Source organism: Macadamia integrifolia, chromosome 8 (assembly GCF_013358625.1).
Source record: "Macadamia integrifolia cultivar HAES 741 chromosome 8, SCU_Mint_v3, whole genome shotgun sequence".
Lineage (NCBI taxonomy): Eukaryota > Viridiplantae > Streptophyta > Magnoliopsida > Proteales > Proteaceae > Macadamia > Macadamia integrifolia.
In genome coordinates this window covers 3,192,422-3,213,703 of record NC_056564.1, presented here as the reverse complement: position 1 = coordinate 3,213,703, position 21,282 = coordinate 3,192,422, and the positions used below count along the sequence as shown (strand labels likewise).

Sequence of the window (21,282 nt, the reverse complement as noted above, 5' to 3'; positions counted from 1 at the left end):
AGTTGGGTCATTTTTCATCCTCTCTATGTTTGTGGTATCATTCATTCTTTGGATTGATCCTTGTGAGAAACACTTGTTTGATTCTCAATATGATTGAATTTCAAAAGAACCAAAATAATAATATTTACAGAGTACGTGGACAGCTGAAAAATTCAAGAATGCATGGATATTCATGAAAGGGATATAACTGTATTCAACCATGAAATTTGATACATAACCAATCCAAAGCATAATTAAAAGATCCAATGATCAAAGTTACCACATAATTATTTATTTCACGTGGCACAACTAGGTGTATAAGGTAGATAATTCTCTACTTTGCACAAAGTAGGAAACCTTTTACCATAAATCTGTGTCAGATTCTATTCTACTAAGAATCACTTTGAAAGATTTTTAAAAAGAAAATCTATAAGAAAATCTTGAGAAAGTATACCAAGCCCGTGACAACTTGGTCATAGCAGCATAAGTTAAACAAATTGCTTTGTTTATATGGTTATAGAAAATTAATATGATACAACTTTTCTTAGGCTTTTTATATGGTAATAGAAAATTAATATAATACAACTTTTCTTAGGCTTTAAGCCAAAGATTGCGGACTTCAAAGTGAGTAGAAATTATGGGGTTCACGTCTTTTTTATTTGTTTCTCTGTTTCAGTCAAGAGTCAAGACAGTCAAGACCCACTCTTTGAAAAGGTTTCTAGATTAGTAAATAAATAAATGACCATAAGACTATAAACCCATTAATAAACATTAATCACTTTTCCTGTCAAACGTCATGCACCTTGTAAGGATATATGACAAGGTATTTCCTCTTTCCTTTGTTATCTCATGTTTAATCAGTGTTTGGTTTTACTAGGGCCTCGTTCACCCTTGAGGCCATGTTTGCTTGGGAAGAAATGAATTGAATAGAAAAGAAAAAAAAATGTTTCATTTTCTTAGCTCATCTGAAAACTAAAATTACACGTGTTTGGAGTCAATTTGCCTAAAAGCCTAAAAGTCTAAGTAATATCCAAAGTCATTTTACCTCTTCTTGGTTGCATCTTTGTGTCGCAATATTATTTGACTTAAATGGTTTTATGTTTTAATAAATCCACTTTATTCAATACAGATGGTCCAGCCAGTTTAATTATAGGTTTTCATACCACTTTTTTGTCATACCCAGTTTTAGTTTGTGCTGATGCAATTAATATTTTGAACTCAGCTTCAGGGTGGGTGTATGGAATACTTATCCAGGGCGAGTTTAGACTCATCAACACAAATTCTACTGCAGCCACTCATAAAGAAGAAAACGAGACAAAAAGAATCTTGGCAGGCATGAAGATGGTGGCTCACAAAGGATGAAAAACAAGAGAAGTTTTATTCTCAGGAAAAGAAATTACTTCAGCTGATTCCTAAACCAACTAGAGGAGCTTGGCCGCTGCTACACCTTGCTACTTTTTTGCAAATCAGGAATCCTTTTATTATAAAAACTTAGGAAGTTGCCCAGCCATGCAACACTTAATAGCAATAGTTCTCTCAAGGAGAAAACCTCAGTATATGTAACTAATGTAACTATATATATATTTGACTTGTGATGTGTTAAAAATGAATTTTTTATTATTTTTTTTTTTCGTGGAAAAGAATAACTTCTATTAACCACCAAAAGACCACGAAAGGGAGGTCTACTACCTAATCTGAAACTGTATTTGCCTGGAAAGAACTCCTGAGTAGTGGCCACTCAAAAATAACTATTCAAATTTCCACTAATATGTTCAGAAGAAATTTAAATTTTACTTCGACAATGAATAAATTCTAACCAATAAAAAAGATTTTTTTTTCTTTCAAAAAACTATCAAACACCTTTAATTCCCCAAAACCCACAAACTTTCAGAAAGATATAATAGAGGTAATTGATAAATCATCTGAATAAACTGTAACAGAAATAAAACCTGGATCCAAAAGCGCAACTATTTCTTGATAGTGAATTGTCAGCTAGCTCAGTTGGTAAGATCAGTTGGTAAGATCACTTGATAGTCATGATAGACCCGGCCTTGAGTCCCACTTTCACATGGTATACTGGGTTATGGGATGGAGTTTCCTTATGGGTCTCCTTTCTCTCCCCTTAAATATATTTTTACCGTTTACCATTGACTTGACGTGTAAGATGACAATCTAATAGTAAGTGAATCACATATGCAACCCTCACCCGCTAAGAGAATTATATAAGTATCCTAAATAATAACCATACAACTTTTATCTTGATTTTACATCATCTCACTCCAGTTCAAATCGAACCTAACAACCCCTTATGAAACCACCAGACAAGGAAATTCATCATTTAACATTTCCAGCTGCGTCAACGTCCAGGCCAGGCCCTCCACCTTTGAGGCCAGTGCGCACTGCTCTCTGGTCTCTCTCACTTCTCTGGCCTTTTGCTCTCTAGTCTCAAGTCCCCGTATGACTCCCATTTTTGTCCCTACACCTAAAAAGAGCACAAAAGCTCAAAAGTCACAGGTTGGAACAAAAACAGAGTTTGCTTGCTCTTGATGGTTATCTCAGCCTGTCTCTCACTAATCCATGCCCTCCAAGGTATCATTCTAATAGAATAGAATTGTCCTTTCCAAAGAAATAAATAGAGCTAAATAATGTGTATATCTAACCCCACCTGGGCAGCTTTATTTTCTGCTGTCAAGCAGCAAAACTATGATGTTAACAGTACAAATAATTCTTCTTCTTCATTCTTCTCCATCTTTCTGAAAAGAAGAAGAAGAAATTACATAAGAAGATAAGGTTAAAAGGGTACAAAAACACACCCAACATCAACCCAACCCAACTACCCAACCCTTAAATTAATCTGTTTGGGCTGGCCCATTCCAAAAAAAAAAAAAAAAAAAGAATTAGTGGTTCAATCCTTATCATCCTTCATAATAGAATTAGGTCTTTACAAGGCCACGGTCCTGGCCTTTGTCTGTACTCTGCAAGGCAATCTGAGTCCTCTGGATGGATCTAATTGTTCTTTTATGAATGGAAACAAACACTTCAAAATAATTTGTTCACCAAGTTCAACATTACTGTATTTTAGTTTCTGAGACCTGTGTCCCAAGACTCACAACCTCATTGCAACATCAAAGGAAAAAAAAATGGTTTTTCTTACTGCTTAGCGATAGTGGCAAAAACTTTTCAAATCTTTAGACAAATTCTTACATATCCACAAGAAAATTTTCCCATAATCTGTAAAAAGTAAGATGGAAAATATTAGGAGGAACTCACACAGAGAAAAGTTGTCAATAAATTTTTAAACTACAAGGAGGAAAAGAATAATAAAACAACAGGTTGTAAATAATGACACTTAATACTCAAACCGTGACAGAAAGTAATTATGTAGTGGACCAGAAAGGACGGTCCACATGCTTGTGAACCCGACAATGATACTCATCAGCATTTCCTTCCTATCATATTCATCCATTCACAATTTAATGTGTCCATTTTAAATTGCATTCAGTAGCCAACTTAACAACTACGTTAAGATTGTGTTTTAGTATTTCCATGATTCATGCAAATATAAGTTGGTCTATTTTGATTATATTTGATAGGTAAACGAGTTATTGATATTAGTAAGCAGGCTTTGAAACTGTTCTTCAATTAGATCTGATCAGAAAATGAATTCTTGATATTAGTGTTTCCATGATTTAATGCAATATAAGCTAGCAGACTAGGTCTATTTTCTGATCTATCATCTGGAATAGTTCATAGTTGCCCTACTTCGATTGGATTTGATCAGAAAATAACTTCTTGATATCAATAAGTTAGCTTTGAATCTGTTCTTAATGTGAATAGTAGATAACGCATCTCTGCCAGGTGAACTTATAATTCTACAATGTTCTTTACCATGGATTGTGGAAGAGCAGAGGCTTTTAGTAGTAAAGCAGACCATGTTTTTTGTTAATATACTCGAACAAATACAAGTTGCAACAACAATGACATTCTGTGTTGTGTCAACCATGACCAATCAACATATAAAGATGAAGCTCCAACTTTCCTCTGGATTTCTTTAGAAGATACAGAGCAATGCTAGGACCTCCCTATTAGAACATAAGAAAAATAAAATTTATCACCGAAAATAGTGGTAAGAATTTACATGACAGCTTGTCAACACAAACATGACCTTATAGCCCAAGCATGAAAATTTCTGAACTCAACCTTCGAAGCAGCAGACTTGTCTGCACTGAAGTCGTAAGGTATTCTCCAGTAGACTAGTTCAGTCCACAACATAGAAGCAAGATTCCCTGCATGTTTGACAGAAATCATAAATTACAAAGATGAGAGTCAGATTTAATAATACTAAAATGATTTAACATGGTCATTTGTCACCAATGACACCAAAATTCAGTTCTTTTCAGGACAACCACACCCCCCCACCCCCCCCCCAAAAAAAAAAAAGAAGAGAATAAAAAAAGGGGGAAAAGTGAATGATTCTGCTCCTATTGCAATTTCAGTAAAGATCATGGCATTGATCAAAGGGAGCTGCTAGCTCCAGTTCTTAACTCAGCCTCAATGGGAGTGGTTCAAGCCAGGCCCTTCTCTGAAACTCAAACTTATACTTGGCCCAACTGTATTGTTTCAGAAGCAGTAATAGGAAGAATGGTAGTTCCATGCAAGGAAATGCAACATGGTTCGCATTAGAATTTGATCAAATCTGATTTGCAGCAATTACTTCTGGCCTTAAACCTGTGGCTGAACCAATTGATTAAGTTGTGACATAAGAACTGTATGTAATCTAAATGTTAAAATCAAGAAGCCCAACATTTGTAGTTGTTGAGACAGGTTCTAAATACAGCAACAAATTCCCCCCACAATCTCAGCGTAACTAACTATATATGAAGCAGTAAGGGGGAAGGAAGGGCGCGGGTGCAGCAGGGCAGAGGAGGGCAGTGTCAAGAAATAGCTCTTACCAACTGGAAACTGGTATGGAGAAGTCAGCCACTTCATCGACAGCCGAACCTCGGTCATATGCCGTTTGGATTGTTTGCAGTGCTCCAACTAAATGTTACAGATCATTGTGGCATGCAAAGTATTGGCCACCAACTTTCGATTATCAGCACATCCTTGATTTACACCTACAACAGGGAAACCCAGTGCTATTGCATTTTACTGATCATATGCTTGAAAAAAAGAAGGGCAGGAGTTGAATATATCAGCAAGGATGATGAATTTTATCAAAGTGGAAGAAATAAGGAGGTTGAAAAAATACACCCATTAAAACTGAACTGGGTATGTTGAAATGAACATATATAGGTTTACAAACTACCAAACCCCCAGGACCAAAAGTTTCCTCAGATTTTCATTTGTTGAAACATATGAAGCTGATGGCTGAAAATATATTGATGTATCATATATTCAGATTTTGTAGTGTAGCTTGATTGATATCACATTCAGCCACATATTACATTAGTTACTAGAACATTATGGTTTTAAAACGTTTAAACGAAAACTGCTTGCCTGCGTCAAATGGTCTTCATACTCTTGATGACATATGTCCATGTCCATATCTTCCTGAACTGATGAGGAAAAGTTTCCATGATTTCTCATTCTAGCCATGCAAATCTATCCTTGAACAGTCAACAATATCGTAATATAACAAGGCAAGGGCCATGTAAATGCTATCTGATTCAAAATGAGTTTCATCTCTTGTAGTGAACAAGTGTACCCTCCCCCGTATCTCAATGCAACTATAACTAAACTCCTTTCTTGCTCGTCTTTCCCTCAATAATTTTCGTATTTCCAAAACCCTTGTCCAATTCCTGACTGAAGCATACATCTCCATAAGCATCAAATGTGCACTTGAATTATAAGGTTCAAGCTTCAAAATCTGATCAGCTGCATGCACACCCAATTTCAGATACCCCCAAACCCTACACCCATTCAGCAGTATCCTCCAAAAGATGGTTGTTGGTTGAAATGGCATTTTCATAATTATCTGAAACGCTTCTTTTAGCAACCCAGCACGTGCAAAGACATCAGCCATGCATGCATAGTGCTCCAGTTTTGGGGAGATTCCATAATCCAACTTCATACTATTAAAATACTTGCTTGCTTCTTCCACAAATCCACAATGGCTGCAGCCTTGAAGAACACCCAAGAAGCTGATACCATCAGGCAGGAACCCAGCCTTTTGCATCTGATGGAAAGTTATGGTTGCTTCAAAGCCATACCCATGCTGCCCATAACCCATAATCATAGAATTCCAGGTTACAAGGTCAGGTTGGGGCATATCTGCAAGAATATGTTCTGCATAACGAACAATACCTGATTTTATGAACATAGATATGGCTGAGTTTCTAATTTGTGTGTTATTCTCAAATCCTCTTTTAAGAAGTTGGGAGTAAAGTTGTTGGCCAACAAAGAAAGCTGCCAAATCTGCCGAAGCAGTCAAAGCACTAGTAAGTGAATGTGAAGTTGGTCGAATCCCTATTGATACCATTTCTTTAAACAGCATCAAAGTTTCAGCAGCCAACCCATTTTGCTGAAAACCTGATATAACAGAAGACCAGGAGATAGAGCTACGGTTAGGCATTTGCTTGAATAATTTCCATGCATCTTCAATTTGAGAATCCCAACAAAGCCCAGATATTATAGTGGTCCAGCTGACAATGTCTTTTTCAGGCATAACTAAAAATAACTTCAATGCAATGTGCATCTTTCTCTCTTGAGTGTAAGCCAATATCATGGTGTTCCATGAAACAGTATTCCTCTCATTCATGCTATCAAAAATCCATCTTGCATCACCGATCCTGTGATTCTTGGTGTAACCGCTGATCATCACATTCCAACAATAAGAGTCTCTGTGGCCCATTTGATCAAAAAGCTTTCTTGCATAATCTACTTCCCCTTTGATCATGAAATCTGATAATCTTTTGGTCAATGCCACCAACTCTGTGTCTTTTGTATGGCTATTAGATAGTGTATTCAAACCATAATGATTTTGGACATCAGAAAGAGATTCTATATTTCTTTTATGAAATGATTTACAAGTAGAACACATGATTAATATCGCATTTACTCTACGTACTGCAAGAACCATATTCTTGAATTCAAAGGGCTCATCATTGAAGAGCAGCATGAGCCATCAATCATTTGGAAATTCTACTTGAGGCTATCCACTACAAATACATCCATAAACTTCCTTCAGTAAGCTAGCTGGAAATGAACCCAAGACAATATTCGTACAGTGGAGAGCATCAATGATTTCAACCATTGGATCGAATCACTAGAACCATAGCCTGATAACAACATGGTAATGTGGTTTGGTCTTCAAAAACACAGTCCTGCAACATTTTTGAAAGGGCATCGTAGGTATGAAAAATCAACAATACTAGGGAGAGGGGGGAAATGATAAGCCAATAAAAATGGAAATTGCAGTTTGATTCAAGTGTTCTAAAAATAACTCATATCTAATGGCCAATATATACAATTTTTGAATATTTTGAATTTATATGTGACTTGTTAGCCAATCTCCAAGATTTTTTTTCCTTAAATTGCACTCTCCTTTCCAAAAAAAAAATCCATAAATGAACACATCATACAACAATATGTTGAATCGAAAAATGATTTAGCTATGTGTAAGGAGAAGAAGAATGAAGGAACAAATAATAAATGATGTGGTCTGAATTGAAGATGTTAAAAGGGAGACACAAAAGGGCTTAACATGACCTGTGTTGAATTGTTGTGTTGATACAAGTAATTTATGAGATAATGGCATATATGAATAAAATGGAATGGAATGGAGTTGAGTATTTATCGATTAACATTTTTCTTGCAAAGACGGACGAGGGCGACTCGTTCTCTTGGGCACTCGTCAGAGAAGAGAAGCCGGCACCATAGTGAAAGTCGGAAGAAGGAAATTCTGTAAGCTAGGCGGCTCTATCGGGTAAGGCGCTTGATGAGAGAACACCAACTCCAAGTAAAGCAGTAAGAAAACTGCTCTTTGCGGTAGGGATAGTCAGTAAGCGAGGCTCAACATTTTTTTAATTCATGGTCCTGCTAACAAGGGAACATCCTTTCTGTACAGACCAAAACTGATTGAATGGAAAAAGTTAAATTACTCATGTTGAAAAGGTATCAGTCAGTTAGGAGTTACTATAAAGTCAACTTTTGACATGCTCTGAGATGAAGCAAGGGAAACAGCGCCATTAAAATGACCATTCAATCCATTCTGGGTTTCAAAAAACTCAAGAGAGAAAAAAGGGTCAAATATTAGGAAGAAGAAAACAAATTACTAAATTGGAGCATACAAAAAGCATTTTGCTAGGTTCATATATCGAAACAGCATAGCACAGAAATGTTCAGACAGAATTCACTCACAAGATCAACGATAGTGTCAAATTTAAAGTCAGGGAAGAAAAAAGACATCTGCAGGTTTATTTGAGTTTAACAAGCTTCGTATACTTTTTCTTATTTTTGTGGATAGTGAAAACCTATACCTAAAATCACCAGAAGCTCCTAGAGGTCACGAAAAGAGGCTACAGTAGAAAGAGAATAGCAGTATATGTATATACGCAACCACTTCAGATAGACTACAAGATCACTGAACCATATAAACCCGCATAAAGAACCCATAAAAGACTTACTAATCTAATATAAATCTATACGAATTAAAACTGAAGATTAAATGAGTAACAACCCATCATCTCTTAACCTTCATTTTCTAATAATAGATACAATGCTTAAATGTGTTTGTCAGTTGATATATAGTGCTTAGTTTATATATCTAACCTCACCGGTCCCCTGGAGCAAAGCATAGCATAAGAGAAAGCGACTTCCCAGCTCCCATCACCAAAATATGAATATAGTAATCACATTTTCCCGTTCATTCAAGAAGCTCAAAGAAGCAACAAGGACAGTGGGGGCGTTTCAGACGTTTCAGAGGGTTCAAGGACAATTAAGAAGTTCTGGAATCAAGTAAAAGTGAATGTAGAAATGCAAGAACCATTGTTCAGGGGTTTTGACTTCTGTTTGGTGGTTTTCGTCAAAACCCTAAAATCTCTCGGGCAATGAAACGCCACAACTAAATGGAAAATGCTAACCCTAATTCCAGCTTTACCCAATAAGCAAATAACCCTCTCATAACGTATGATAATATGACGAAGTTTCCACTCCAGAACAAGAGACTCCACATCAACGAAAAACTCCACCCAATGAACATAATTCAGAAAGAGAAACCTGGCAATGGTGTTGAATCCGGCCAAGAGCTTTGCCCACGTCCTTATCCTCCTTCTCTTTCAAGTTCCAAGCGGATGAAGAGGACGAGCCGAGGAAGCTGTAAGGGTCTGTTTCGCTGAGGAGCGAGTCGACTTTGACGATCTTCCGATAGATTGGCCAATTTCCCACCTTCCACTCGCTCGATCTAATGAGGCAACTGGGCGGTCCATAGAGTCGACTGAGTGAGCGACGAGTTTGGGGCCAATCCACACTGAGTATTTATCAAAACAACGGACTCGGAAGTCGGGATCCGGACACCCTTAACATAGATGTGCCCGCTAGGACCGTTTGGATCCGGATCCTCTCCAACTCCATCTAGTTGTTCGACATGTGGAAAGAAAGATCCAACGGTTCTGATTTATTACCTCAAATTTCTAACCCTACCCGATCCGTTTCTCACAGAAACCCGACTTCTGCGAACACGACCTAACCATCATTTGATTATCCTGCTCATCCCAAACGTTCTTCCTCCTATCCTTGAAGGAAACCCTAGTTGCGTTTGATAGCGAAGCATGGTTTATCGTATTGTTGTATGGTATCAGTATTGGTTGAGATCGATCCCAATTTTTAATTGATTCAGATCAGTTACCCTTATCATTGTAGGGGTAAAATAAAAAATAAAAAAACATATTTTTCTGAAAAATAAGGGACAAAAATGATCGATACGCATTGATCCTCTTCGATACGGATTTGACAATGACTAATACCAGTACCAATACCGAGAACTAAATCCATGTAGCCAAGAGAAGAAAAGAAATGAAAGGAACAAAGAATGTAGAAAGGAGAAAAAAAAAATGAAATGAAATGAAATGGTAAGAAAATAAAATATTGTCTATTTAACTACCAATAAAAAATATATATCTTTATTTTTTTTATTTTTTTACGTTCTTATCCTTTTCTGATTTAGGAGTTTTGGAGCAAGGGCGATGATAAGGAGAGAGAGAGAGAGAGAGAGGTTTCTCCTCATAAGTCTGTTGCCCTAGAAAGTCTAGAGTTACTCAACATACCAAGTAGCAATAAATATATTTTCCTGTTGTATTAAATAAATAAATCACCTATAGAAAGCTCATTAGTATGCACACCATTCACACACTATGCCCAGAGGTTACCCAAAAATAGAAAGGAGAAAAGACTAATATTCTCAAAGAGGCAAGCCAGTTGCCTAGTTTTAGCACACAATTGCTTCACTTTCATTCCTCCTCTGCCATAAAATCAGGCTCTGCTGGTTTCTGCAATGAACTAACAACAACAGAATCTGACCCACATTGCTTGCCTCCTCCTCTCCCAGTGCTTGCCGCTAGCCGTGCTGCATACATCGCTAAACCTGTGCCTGCCTGGGGCATGGACACATTCATTTGTTCAAATGCTGGCTCAGTTGAGATGGCAATGGGGCACTCCCTAGCTCTGAGTTCAGCTGCTTCTTTCCGCTTCTTAAACGACCACCATGCTGCTTGTATGAAACATACAGCCCATGTACGCCAATGGTGTGAATAGAACCGGAACTTATGTCTCAGTTGCTTGCTATGTAGTCTTCGAAATTGTGAAGCAACAAACCTCAAATCATCGGCAATGAGTGCAAATGTCTCAACCTCAGAAATCGCCTTTACCGTCCTAGTGGATGATGGGAGGTTGACGCTCGGACTTGGGTCCAGCGCCCACGTCAGTAGTTCCTCACCACAGAAGTCACCGGGGCCAATGAGACATGAATTGAAGAAACCAGTGCGTCCACCATTGGTAGTGTAAGAGTCTAGGTGACCTCGGATGATGAAGAGCATTTCATTGACAGGGTCACCCTCACGCACTAGGCATGTCCCTTGGGTGCAAAGAGCAGGCTTGAGTCTCTCACATATAGCATCCAACGTCCGCTCATCCATTTGGTCAAACAGTGGAACCTGTTTTCATTTCATGGAGAAAAATCAAATCAGATGATCAGCTATAACGAACTAGGCTGGAGTGATCCAATATGAGGTCAAACTGATGATGACTGAGTACTTACTCGTCGAACAAGATCCAAGCAGAGGTGGCGCTTGATGTCTCTTCGGAGATCCAATGGGAGACCTTTGAGAAGGGCTTCTTCATCAACTCCTCGTGTTGCAATCCACTTGTACTGTTCATATCTTCGTACACACTGCCTCAATTCTTGTGGTAGCTGCCTGTGACGCATCCATTGCTCTGTATCTGTTCTCCTGATTCTCCACTCTTCCAATCGGATGGTAGTGGATTGGAGATATGTCTGTTTAATATCATGATTGCAGAATCTTTCAGACAAAAAACAAACCAGTATAGTTCATCATTTTATACTACAAGTAGAACAATGTCCTGACTTGGAATTCTGATTAAAGGCACATTCTTAAAGAGTACAGTGTGCATCTAAACAATTGAACTATATTTCACAAGTTGGGTAATTTTATGACCGTTGTTTAGTAAGCATGGATCCATGTCCCTAGAAAATAAAATGAAGAGTCAAGTGCAGTGTGTCACATTCAATTAGCTCTTGAAACATATAAGTCAGACTAAATACAGAGAGGATAAAAATACTCATGATGCCCGATTCTCACTGAAAATGGAAGAGAGACGAAGCAAATCACTAAGAATAGATTATGAAACATTCTTAAATGCTTGACTTACCTGCATATTCCCGATGAGCAATGCAAAAAGCACCAAACCAAGAATTGCAATAATGATAGCAAAACTTATTTCTCCAACATAAGTGCTTGTTAAGAGATTCTGTCCTAAAGAACTGCAAAGGTTGATAGAAACAAGATCAGGTTCAACTATCATTATAAGCATATCCTACTGAATTTAAATGGGAAGGTAAATAAGTTACCTACCTCAAGTTTCTTAGACCCCACCACAGACAGTAGAAGTATTTGCTGAAGAACGACGAGGAGGTAACTCCAGAGGTCACTGCATCTGCATAGATACCAAACTCAAAGAAGCCATTGCTTGGATTACATAGATTTGTGATGTTGCTTGACTCGAACCAGTTGACCCTATTAAGGTTGTCCTTCACATTGCAGTCAAAGAAACTATATTTACAAGATGAGTTCTGAAGACTGCAGACCTTTCTCCAGCATGCTTCTTGTCGCTCAATTGATAGAAGGTACCAGCAGGCTCCTAATAACTATTCAAACAACAAAAATTGATGATCTGACAGTTCTTTGAACTTAGAAAAACAAAACAAGTGAATGGAATATCTGAATTTTTTTGTCAGAATCTCAACAATAATGTCTTTATTAGATTCTCCGGTTGAAATATGGGAAAACTCCATACAATTCTCAATGGAAACAGAGTTTTGAGAATTCTCTCCGGAACTAGAAGATCATTTCGAGATTTTTGAACATATTCGAAGGTATGCTATTATTATACAAGTTCTAGTTTCAATAGACAAGCCCAGAAGGAAAAGAATGGTATTACTTACATGGCTTGCCAACATATAGAGCATCAGGTTATAAGCCGCCCCAGCCCATGCTGTCTCTGTCACAACCCCAGTGGACTTGACAATTTGTGATGATAGTGGAAATATAAGAAATAGTCTTGGGAGGTATTGGAAGATAATGATGAAGCGAAGCACATTTTTAGTATTGGTCATTGTTGAACCATTTAGATTGGGGAGTACCACCCAAATTAACACCTGGAAATGAAGCAAGATAATATATAGAATTGGAAAATTGACATCCTAAAGTCTCAAAACTTAAATATGAAGAAAGTCATGAAAAGAATCAAAGCCAAATAGTTCACAAACTCGACAAAGCACAGACTATTTTGAACTCAAAAGAGATTTGATAGATCTCTTGATCGCACTACTAGTTAATCTGAACTCAGTCAATTAAAACAGCCTTAATGGTATTTTGAGTTCTTAGAACAACTAGTGATGCACTACAGAGAAGGAAAATAGAATTAACGTACCTGTGGAAGGGGTAGTGCAGCCAGAAGGTCAATCCAGAAGCCCCTGGCAAGGTACCTCGAGGCAATCTTTGAAGGGTCTATAACAAGCTCCCCTCTCCCAAATACACGAGAGGAAGGAGCAATGTAAGCTGTTCGAAGTCGGACAAAAATCTGAATGAAATAAAACATGTCTGCTATCAATCGTACAATAGTAAGTGCTACTTCAAGGGGTATCCCTATACCTATGCACACCTTCTCTTCCTGAACCCCCGGTAAGTAAGATAACAGAGGGTCCACAAAAAGAGAAATCAAACATGCTACCAAGAAAATCTTATTCCATTTATGTATCACAGGTCCTCGAGGATCCAATATCTTCTTCTTTACTTTCTCATAGTCCTCAGAGAACACTCTCGACAACACTTTAGATTTCAAGGACCTCCCAGTTTTCTCAGGTGCATTCCTATCAACTTTCTCAGAGCTTGGTTCCGATATCTGTGCCCAATCAATCTTGTACATGAGTTTAATCCCACTATCTCCATTGGTTGTGAATTTTTCTTCTTTGAGATAATCTTGAAATCTGAAAATTCAGAAACTGGTAAATCAAACTATATATGATCTAAACATATGTAAAGAACTGTCCCACACATTCTAATTGCCATATAATTTAGCAGCAGAGAACCTGCAAAGGACAAACCTTATTGATCTAGAATTACCATAAGCCATGGCACTTCCTCTGAGTAAGCTTCTCCAAAATGTGCCTTTCGTCAGTGGATTTGATAGAACATCCTCTTCTTCTGATATAAAAGAAAGGCAGAGCTCCACAGATACAGATTCATGAACCACCAGAAAACGATGGGATTTGAGCAGTCAGCCACAAGAAATAAGGGGACCTTCTTCTATTAGCTTTTTATCATCAGGAACCTTGTGAAGTGGGAAAAAATGAATCAACTTAGAGAAGAAGCGAAAACTGTGAGGACTCACTCCTTTAGAGTCAAAAGTACAGGTCAAACATGTGAACAGCCCCTCTGAATCTCTTTTCTTTAGCTAATGACTAAAAGAACCATCTCATGGTGCTGCTTTTCCCCAAGAATCCTGGCTTTCCCTTAATCACTCAATTTGGGCAAAAGCATAAACTAATAAGAGCAACTACCCCTTAATATCAGATTTCGTATAACCTTATTTCATTAACACTGGAAGAAGAATAGAACCAAATTCTAAAACTGCAATACTTAGCATGGCTGAGAGATGGATAAGAGTTTGAATTGTTTCAGTTATAGTGACTGGATTGAAGAAGAGAAAGGGCACCTGAGACAACTTATCGAGCAGAGAATTGAAAAAAGTTTGGAGAATGGTGACAACTATTTGTGTTGAATAAGAAAGAAGAGAGACCCAAAAAGCAGGTTTACGAAATCTAAGATCAAATGGAATATTTAATACAGGTCCTACAAAAAGAGTCTCTGATGGAAGACCATAATTTAAACAGAGACATGGAAAAGGAACTAGTTTCTTAGCCTCTTCATCTTCTCCTCCTCCTCCTTTTAGAGAGAGAGAGAGAGAGAGAGAGTGTGTGTGACTGTGTGTGTAACCGTAATGCAATTGAATGAAGAGCAACTATTATAGAGTAAATAATCAAAAGGAAAAAGAAAAAAGAAAAGAGGATAACTTACAGACATAGTTGTGTCCCTACCCCAGGAATATGGATCATCTCTAACCAGTAACCAATCTCTTTTCTGTTGGAGTTAGGAGTGTAGGACTCGATGAATCTCCTGAGTCCTGAGACTCCTGACAAGTGAAGCGGCGAAAGGATCATAAAGTGCGGAGGCGCGTAGTACTATGCAGATGCAGTGACAATTTTGAATTTCTTTGTCTTAAAAATATTACGTTACTATCATGGTTTTTTTTTTTTTTTTTTTAAAGGTCCAAAGTGTTGACGATGATGGATTCTCATAACGAATCATGTCTTGACATGTGTCCAAGATCCTTTTCTTACCCTAACAAATTTATGGATAATTTTATAGTGATTGGTAAGTTACAGATCATCGAAGGGAAGGCGTGTGGACTGTGAAGCCAACTCAATCAAAAGGACGGAGAGGTGACGTTGTCGGTGACTTTAGAAGAGTATGATGACATAACGGCTGGATGGCTGCCAGCCTCCCACCGTCCCTTCCTGTCCAGCGAGTCTAGTCCTGAAATCCTCTGCCGCGGGTGCAATGTGTGCATGACGGTGGGACATGACTTGACCGTGGTTGTTGCCATCTCACATACACCCAACCCCCCGCGATCCGATTCCGATTCGGTTTTCAACACATCTTCATTTGGGAGTTTAACGTGTGTTACCTAAATTGGCAATCTGGATTCTAGAAATGGATTTAGGAATTGGTATCGACATCAATTGTCCTCGAGACTGATACCTTCACACCGGTCTCATAACTATGATTGTGGTTTCCCCAGCTCGGAGTTGTGTTATCATCCCTCAAACCCCGACCATGGGGTCGGAGATATTAGTGTGATAAGATCCCACCATATGGAAACTTATTATACAACATCTTTATCTTAATCTCATATATGATATGATGTATGATCAAACTTTAGCAATATTATAATGGAGAGAGTTTTCCTGCTCCCAACAGTTAAGGACTCACCCACGAATCTCTAAGGCCATTCTTTAGTCTTTTAACTCCCGCGACACTCTTTTAAGGACAGAATTACTCTTCAAATTGTAGTCCTGAAACTGATTTTGTTGCAATTGAAGTGATCATAACTAATGACAAGAACCCATCATAAAGACTTTTCATCATGTACATTGGGAAATAGCTTCTCTCCCTAAATCAAAACCAACTCTATATAGCTTGGTTTAGGTTGGCTTGCGCACAGTAGATTTATTTTAAAATGTTATGGGCATTTGAATGAAACTTTGATTTGAAACGGAAATGCAAAAGAAACCTTGAAATTGGTCCCCATCAAACTAGTGCTTTTCTCGAATAAAGGGCAACAAAAAGAAACACTAGAGCTGCTTTGAGGTTGCCATAATTATAATATGAGCAGGTGCTTGGAAGACCTATTTCAAGGGCCAAGGGGCCAAGACTCCTTAACATCTATCAATGACCCAAATGTGAAGCACTCACTGGAATTTAAAAGGAACCCAAGGGAGGGCCCTTATTTTATTGCAAACATCCAACCGATAACTTGATACCCCCCCCCCAAAAAAAAACACCTCTTTCCGCTTCAATAAGGAAATCTAGGTCATCCTCTTTGGCAGAATAAAAATAGTTAAAATCTATTACATCATTATTTAACAGCCAAAAATGGTTAATTAGCATTACTTCATTCATTGTTATAAACAATATTAACCGTTTCAAAGCCCCTTTCTGGTGTATATATATTTGCAGCCTGAATTTGTTACCATCACACCAAGTAACCACAGAATGCAGTGTGCATTTTCAAAATCTAAAACAAACAAGGCTGCAAAAGGTTCCCCTACTAAAAAACTAAAGAAGATAAAGAAGACTCGAGAAGAAATGATGCAGCAACAGAGACAGAATGCTGGATTATTTCCACAGCTGACTCGTTGAAACTTACATCACATTCATGTACTAAGATTTTAGTACACACCAAAGTTAATCTCAAAGCAGAAAAGGCAAATAAAGAAAACAATGTCATGCCTGGAGGTGCTTATAGCTTTAATATTCAACCAGCAGTAAAAAAATTCAGCACCCTCATTCAGCTCCAAAGGACCCTATTATTTAAGAAAATAACAGTAACAGTACCATGCAGCACATCCAACACATAATCGAAGACTAGATTTTCACCAAACAAAACAAATGCTTTGGAAACACATGCAGACCTAACAAATACTGTTAGAGATGGAATTCTTTTCTTTTCTTTTTAACTTGTGGCTATTGAAAGTTATATTTCAAAGATCACTCTCTGCTTTTCTTTTCCCAAGGGGGGTGGGGATCTACAATTCATGCATGAAAGCAACCATGTAAATCTTTGAAAGGAAAAGGAAAATAAAATGGAGTTTGCAAAGGCTGTTAGTTGTGACAAATTCTATCCAACTTGTTTTCAAAACCTTCTATTTCTGTAATTCACAGTAGTATTTTACTCCATCATATGAGTAATTAGCTCGTTGGACTTGCCAATGGGTTGTGCCTTCTCCTGCCTTGCAATTCTGAACTTTCACAAATGAACAAAGATGAAGAAAACATATCCTCTAAAATATTACTTATACCGGAGTCCATTACATTTTAGCCATATAAGGCCTAAAAGTAGATTAAAAAAAAAAAGTTAGATACAGCTCTTGGAGATGGTTACTGAAGTATAGTCATCAAAACCCCAACCAATCATAATGCTGAGAATTCCAAGCTGTTGTGCAATACCACCTATTAAGTACAAAAGCAGTAAGTTCTCTTTTTTAACTTTCATTTTGGACAATCACAAAAGATTTAAGCTAATAGAAAGATAAGTAGCAGCTCAGAACAATACCACAAGTCTTTTCTCGGTCAAAAAGGTAGAGAAGATCCAGAATTAAAATTGGCGCCTTGGCCTTGCTTCTGCCATACTTACTCGGATCGATCTGCCCTTCAAGTCCTGTACCATTCACATTTCAAAGAACTCAAATAAGGAATAAAGCACATGCAGAATCAAAATTACAGTGTCCGAAAGTAGTTACACTAATAACACTTTAGTAATAAACGAACAATTATCACATAATTAACACCAAAATGAATGACAAAGCAAGAAAACAGAACTAATGAAAGAAATGCCCAGCTTTAAAAAAAAAATGTATAATTCCTTTTAATTTCCATGTAAAATAACAAATTATGCCATCTCACATCCCCAGTTCCCTCTTCAATACCACTATGGAACATGATATTGGCTTAGCCTTTTAGGTACAAGTGTCCTCTCTTCATGATCCTTTGGTTTTTTTTCCCTCCCAAAGAATAAACTTAAATTTGATTAGTACAGAACATGGAATTTGGAGGCAAGCTAATTAATGCTAGAAAAATTAATGGGTATAGAATGATATAAAATAAGTTAGATAAGGGTTGCATTACTCACAACACCATCGAGACTCGAAATAGCATTGTTGACCTCCTCAGCAGAACTGTAGGTGACAAACCCAAAACCCCTTGATCTACCACTTTCCCTGTCAATAACAACCCTGGCCTCCTTTACCTTGCCTTGCCCACCGAACAGGGATTCAAGAGCTTCATCATCAACACCCCATGATAGGTTACCCACATGAACCCGATTGGCTGAATCAAAACCACCCCCACCTCGAGGTCCCCTTGAAAAACCATCCTTGGGAGGTGGAGGTCCAGCGTTCACTCTCATTGCCCTTCCTTCGAGTTCCTGAAAAATTGCCAGGGCTTATTAGTTAGAGACCACAAACAGTGCTGCCAGTCATAAGCAGAATGTGAACTCAACCTCATCCCAAAGGAGATATATAAAGGGGTTTTGTGGATCTACCCTGTATTATATATAAAGATACGCATGGAGTTAACAACCTCATAGCAATTGCAAATGTGTGGATGCAGGAAATACTACATATCATCAGTAAAATATAAGCACTCAAACAAGCTACCAGAATAGTAGATGAAGGTAGAGTAAGGAAGACTTTACATAGCCATTGAACTGCTGAGCAGCTGCTTCGACTTCCTTGATGGTAGACATAGTCACAAACCCAAAACCCCGGCTTCTTCCGGTCGTCTTGTCATAAATAACCTGCAAAGCGCTAACTACAACTTCAGTCCACCATGTCTATCAAACTCTAAAGCTCAATCAACCATGACGGAAGGCATCCATACACAAAACAAGGAAACAAGAAACACAAAGTTCAGGTAAACCCTAAAGCTAACCTGACAATCAGTATCGGTCAATAAAACACCCCTGAAACTCTACAATTCTCAAAAAAGTACTAAAACCAAACCCCCAGGTTTGGAAAAGATAACCAAAAACTAACCTCGACCATCTCAACATTTCCGGCACGTTGGAACAAGCCGGCGAGGTCTGAGCTGTCAACATTGAAGGGGAGGTTACCCACAAAAAGTTTCAAATCAGGAGAGAAAGTCTGTTCATCTTCGCTTGCGACATCCTCGTCTTGGTCGAATTCAGATGAAATGGCTACTTTAGGAGTGAAACGGGTGGACGAAAGGATAACGCAGCTGCTAGTCCTCCTAGAGGGAAATGAGAAGGAAATCGTAGGAGCCTTGTTGCTACATTTGGCAGAAGAAGTTAAGGACACGGCGGAGAAGAGAGTGACGGAAGGGTTCTGGGTATTAGAGAAGGATAGGGTTTTGGGAGAAAAAGAAGTGAATACCAAAGAAGACGAAGCCATTTCTGCTGCCGCTCCCGATAAGGTCGTAAGGAGCGATAGGGAAGACTAGCGATTACAGAGACAGAGACAGAGAAGGCGAAGACGATGAGATACTTTATGCATTTTTTATTAACAAAACGAGAATAGGGCATGACGTGGGAAGGAAGACCGCTGGATTCAAAAACTTTAAAAAATCGACTGTGTGAGCCCCACATTGATTGAATCGGTACCGTTCGTCTCCTATCCCATTGCTTGATGGCTTAGATATTATGTTTACATGTGAAGTACCATTTTATTTATTTATTTATTTATTTTTAAGAGAAAAAACAGGTGTTCCATGAAACCATGATAATGATATAGCACTAGGCAATAAGCAACGCTTTCACCTGATCAGCAAATGATAGTGGAACATATTGATTCGAATTCATTATCAGCCAACTCCACCCATAATGGAACAAAGACTTCCTTCCACCCGGCTGCCAACCCCATGGACAAATAGCATGGGTCCTATGCACAAAATTTGAACTCAATCTATGACATGAGACATGACATATTAGGTCGAACTCGGGTCAGGGCCACGTAACGTCCTAAGGTTGGACTCAAGACGGACCGCTAGATCCTAAACCCTAACCCTAACTTAATCAAATCAATTTGGAGCTTAAACTCCCTTCCTCCTGTAAAAACATGTCCATCGCTTAGACATTTCGTCGAGCACTTGCTGCAATTGTTCAAAACGCTTAATTCTCCCAAGAATGTCGAGAATTCCATTGTAAGCACCAGTTCCAGGCGTGCAACGACCAACTCCAGGTTCTCCACTGGAAACCCAATTGAAGAAGAGCAAAGCAGGTTTCCATTCCGAGCGATGACATCGGAGCAACTGAAGTACTAAATTCTCAGTCATCGATAACCCACATCTGTTGAGGCTTCGTTGAAGCTCCTCAAGGGAACCATGTGTATGAAGCTTGTGTAGCTTTTGGATTGCGGCAGCATCATTGGCTACGGCAGACATGTCATGGTCGGACACAGACAAAACTGAGTGATCACAGTCGGGATAAACGAGATGGAACGACGGTGCCGTGAACTACAGAGTGGTCAGTGCGAGAGGAAAAATTCAGGGAGGGGACGATAACGTGATGATGGTTGGTGGAGTAACTCATCACGCTTTGGTATATGATATTAGTTACGAATTCTTCTGTGCAGTGCGGACGTGAGATTGGCCGGCGGGAGACAGACAGCCCTCAGCAGTTGCAATCTGCGATACACTTCGGACGTAGGGTCTCTAGTTGGTATAATCCATTTCTTGCCTTTAAAAGATCTGTTTCTTCTCATTGAATTTGCTGAACATTGTTCTTTGGACCCAAATATATAGGTTCAGATATCAATATGGAAACCATGATTGGTTGGTTATTGAAATATCAACGATTGATATCGAGTAATTATAATCAAACTAAGACAGATCTTCCGAGTTCTGTTCTAATTATTGATCTAATTACAGTCTTATGATAGGTAATAAAGCCTGATAAAAACATTACTTAAAATGCAAAAATTTCAGGTAAATTGGTTTTTTTTGGACTTTTTGAAATTAAAATGCTGCAATTTGGAATGTTTTCTTGGGATGCATTATCAGCCTAGAATGGAGACCTTACTGCTGAACTAAAAAAATGGAATTTTGGACCTTAGTGGGTCGGGGAGGTCGCACAATCTGGATTAGGATTGGTGATGTTAATACAAATCACAAAGATCATTCAGCACTTCAATTTTAATTTTGAAGGAAAAGTGTTTGCCAAAGACCCTGTGGTAGGGATCAAGAACCATCATTAAGATTTTCATAGCCACCA

The 21,282-nt window shown here is 38.3% G+C and overlaps 3 protein-coding genes across 7 annotated transcripts; all 3 read right to left on the bottom strand.

The window, feature by feature from the left end:
• Nucleotides 1–2,181: 2,181 nt before the first annotated feature.
• LOC122085395 (pentatricopeptide repeat-containing protein At4g02750-like) lies at nucleotides 2,182–9,440 on the bottom strand. Of its 5 annotated transcripts, XM_042653807.1 has the most exons (6): nucleotides 9,199–9,440; nucleotides 5,479–7,304; nucleotides 4,932–5,096; nucleotides 4,180–4,265; nucleotides 3,134–3,210; nucleotides 2,182–2,732 (listed from the first exon to the last, which is right to left on the bottom strand). In XM_042653807.1, exon 2 carries the CDS (start codon nucleotides 7,097–7,099, stop codon nucleotides 5,570–5,572), a length of 1,530 nt encoding a protein of 509 aa, XP_042509741.1. In that variant the 5' UTR covers nucleotides 7,100–7,304; nucleotides 9,199–9,440; the 3' UTR covers nucleotides 2,182–2,732; nucleotides 3,134–3,210; nucleotides 4,180–4,265; nucleotides 4,932–5,096; nucleotides 5,479–5,569. The 5 variants fall into 5 exon arrangements, with proteins under 5 accessions (XP_042509741.1, XP_042509740.1, XP_042509739.1 ...); XM_042653806.1 differs by having other exon boundaries at nucleotides 2,182–3,210; XM_042653805.1 differs by lacking the exons at nucleotides 2,182–2,732; nucleotides 3,134–3,210 and adding an exon at nucleotides 3,892–4,061.
• Nucleotides 9,441–10,248: 808 nt separating this feature from the next.
• Nucleotides 10,249–14,929, bottom strand: LOC122085920 (protein CNGC15b). Its single transcript, XM_042654537.1, has 8 exons — nucleotides 14,793–14,929; nucleotides 13,820–14,046; nucleotides 13,147–13,702; nucleotides 12,659–12,871; nucleotides 12,069–12,361; nucleotides 11,866–11,977; nucleotides 11,234–11,470; nucleotides 10,249–11,129 (listed from the first exon to the last, which is right to left on the bottom strand). The coding sequence occupies exons 2-8, from the start codon at nucleotides 13,846–13,848 to the stop codon at nucleotides 10,428–10,430; spliced, it is 2,142 nt and encodes a 713-aa protein (XP_042510471.1). The 5' UTR covers nucleotides 13,849–14,046; nucleotides 14,793–14,929; the 3' UTR covers nucleotides 10,249–10,427.
• Nucleotides 14,930–17,321: 2,392 nt separating this feature from the next.
• On the bottom strand, nucleotides 17,322–19,579 carry LOC122087055 (RNA-binding protein CP29B, chloroplastic-like). The gene is made up of 5 exons (XM_042656035.1): nucleotides 19,091–19,579; nucleotides 18,751–18,852; nucleotides 18,187–18,480; nucleotides 17,611–17,715; nucleotides 17,322–17,507 (listed from the first exon to the last, which is right to left on the bottom strand). The coding sequence occupies exons 1-4, from the start codon at nucleotides 19,463–19,465 to the stop codon at nucleotides 17,653–17,655; spliced, it is 834 nt and encodes a 277-aa protein (XP_042511969.1). The 5' UTR covers nucleotides 19,466–19,579; the 3' UTR covers nucleotides 17,322–17,507; nucleotides 17,611–17,652.
• Nucleotides 19,580–21,282: the final 1,703 nt, after the last annotated feature.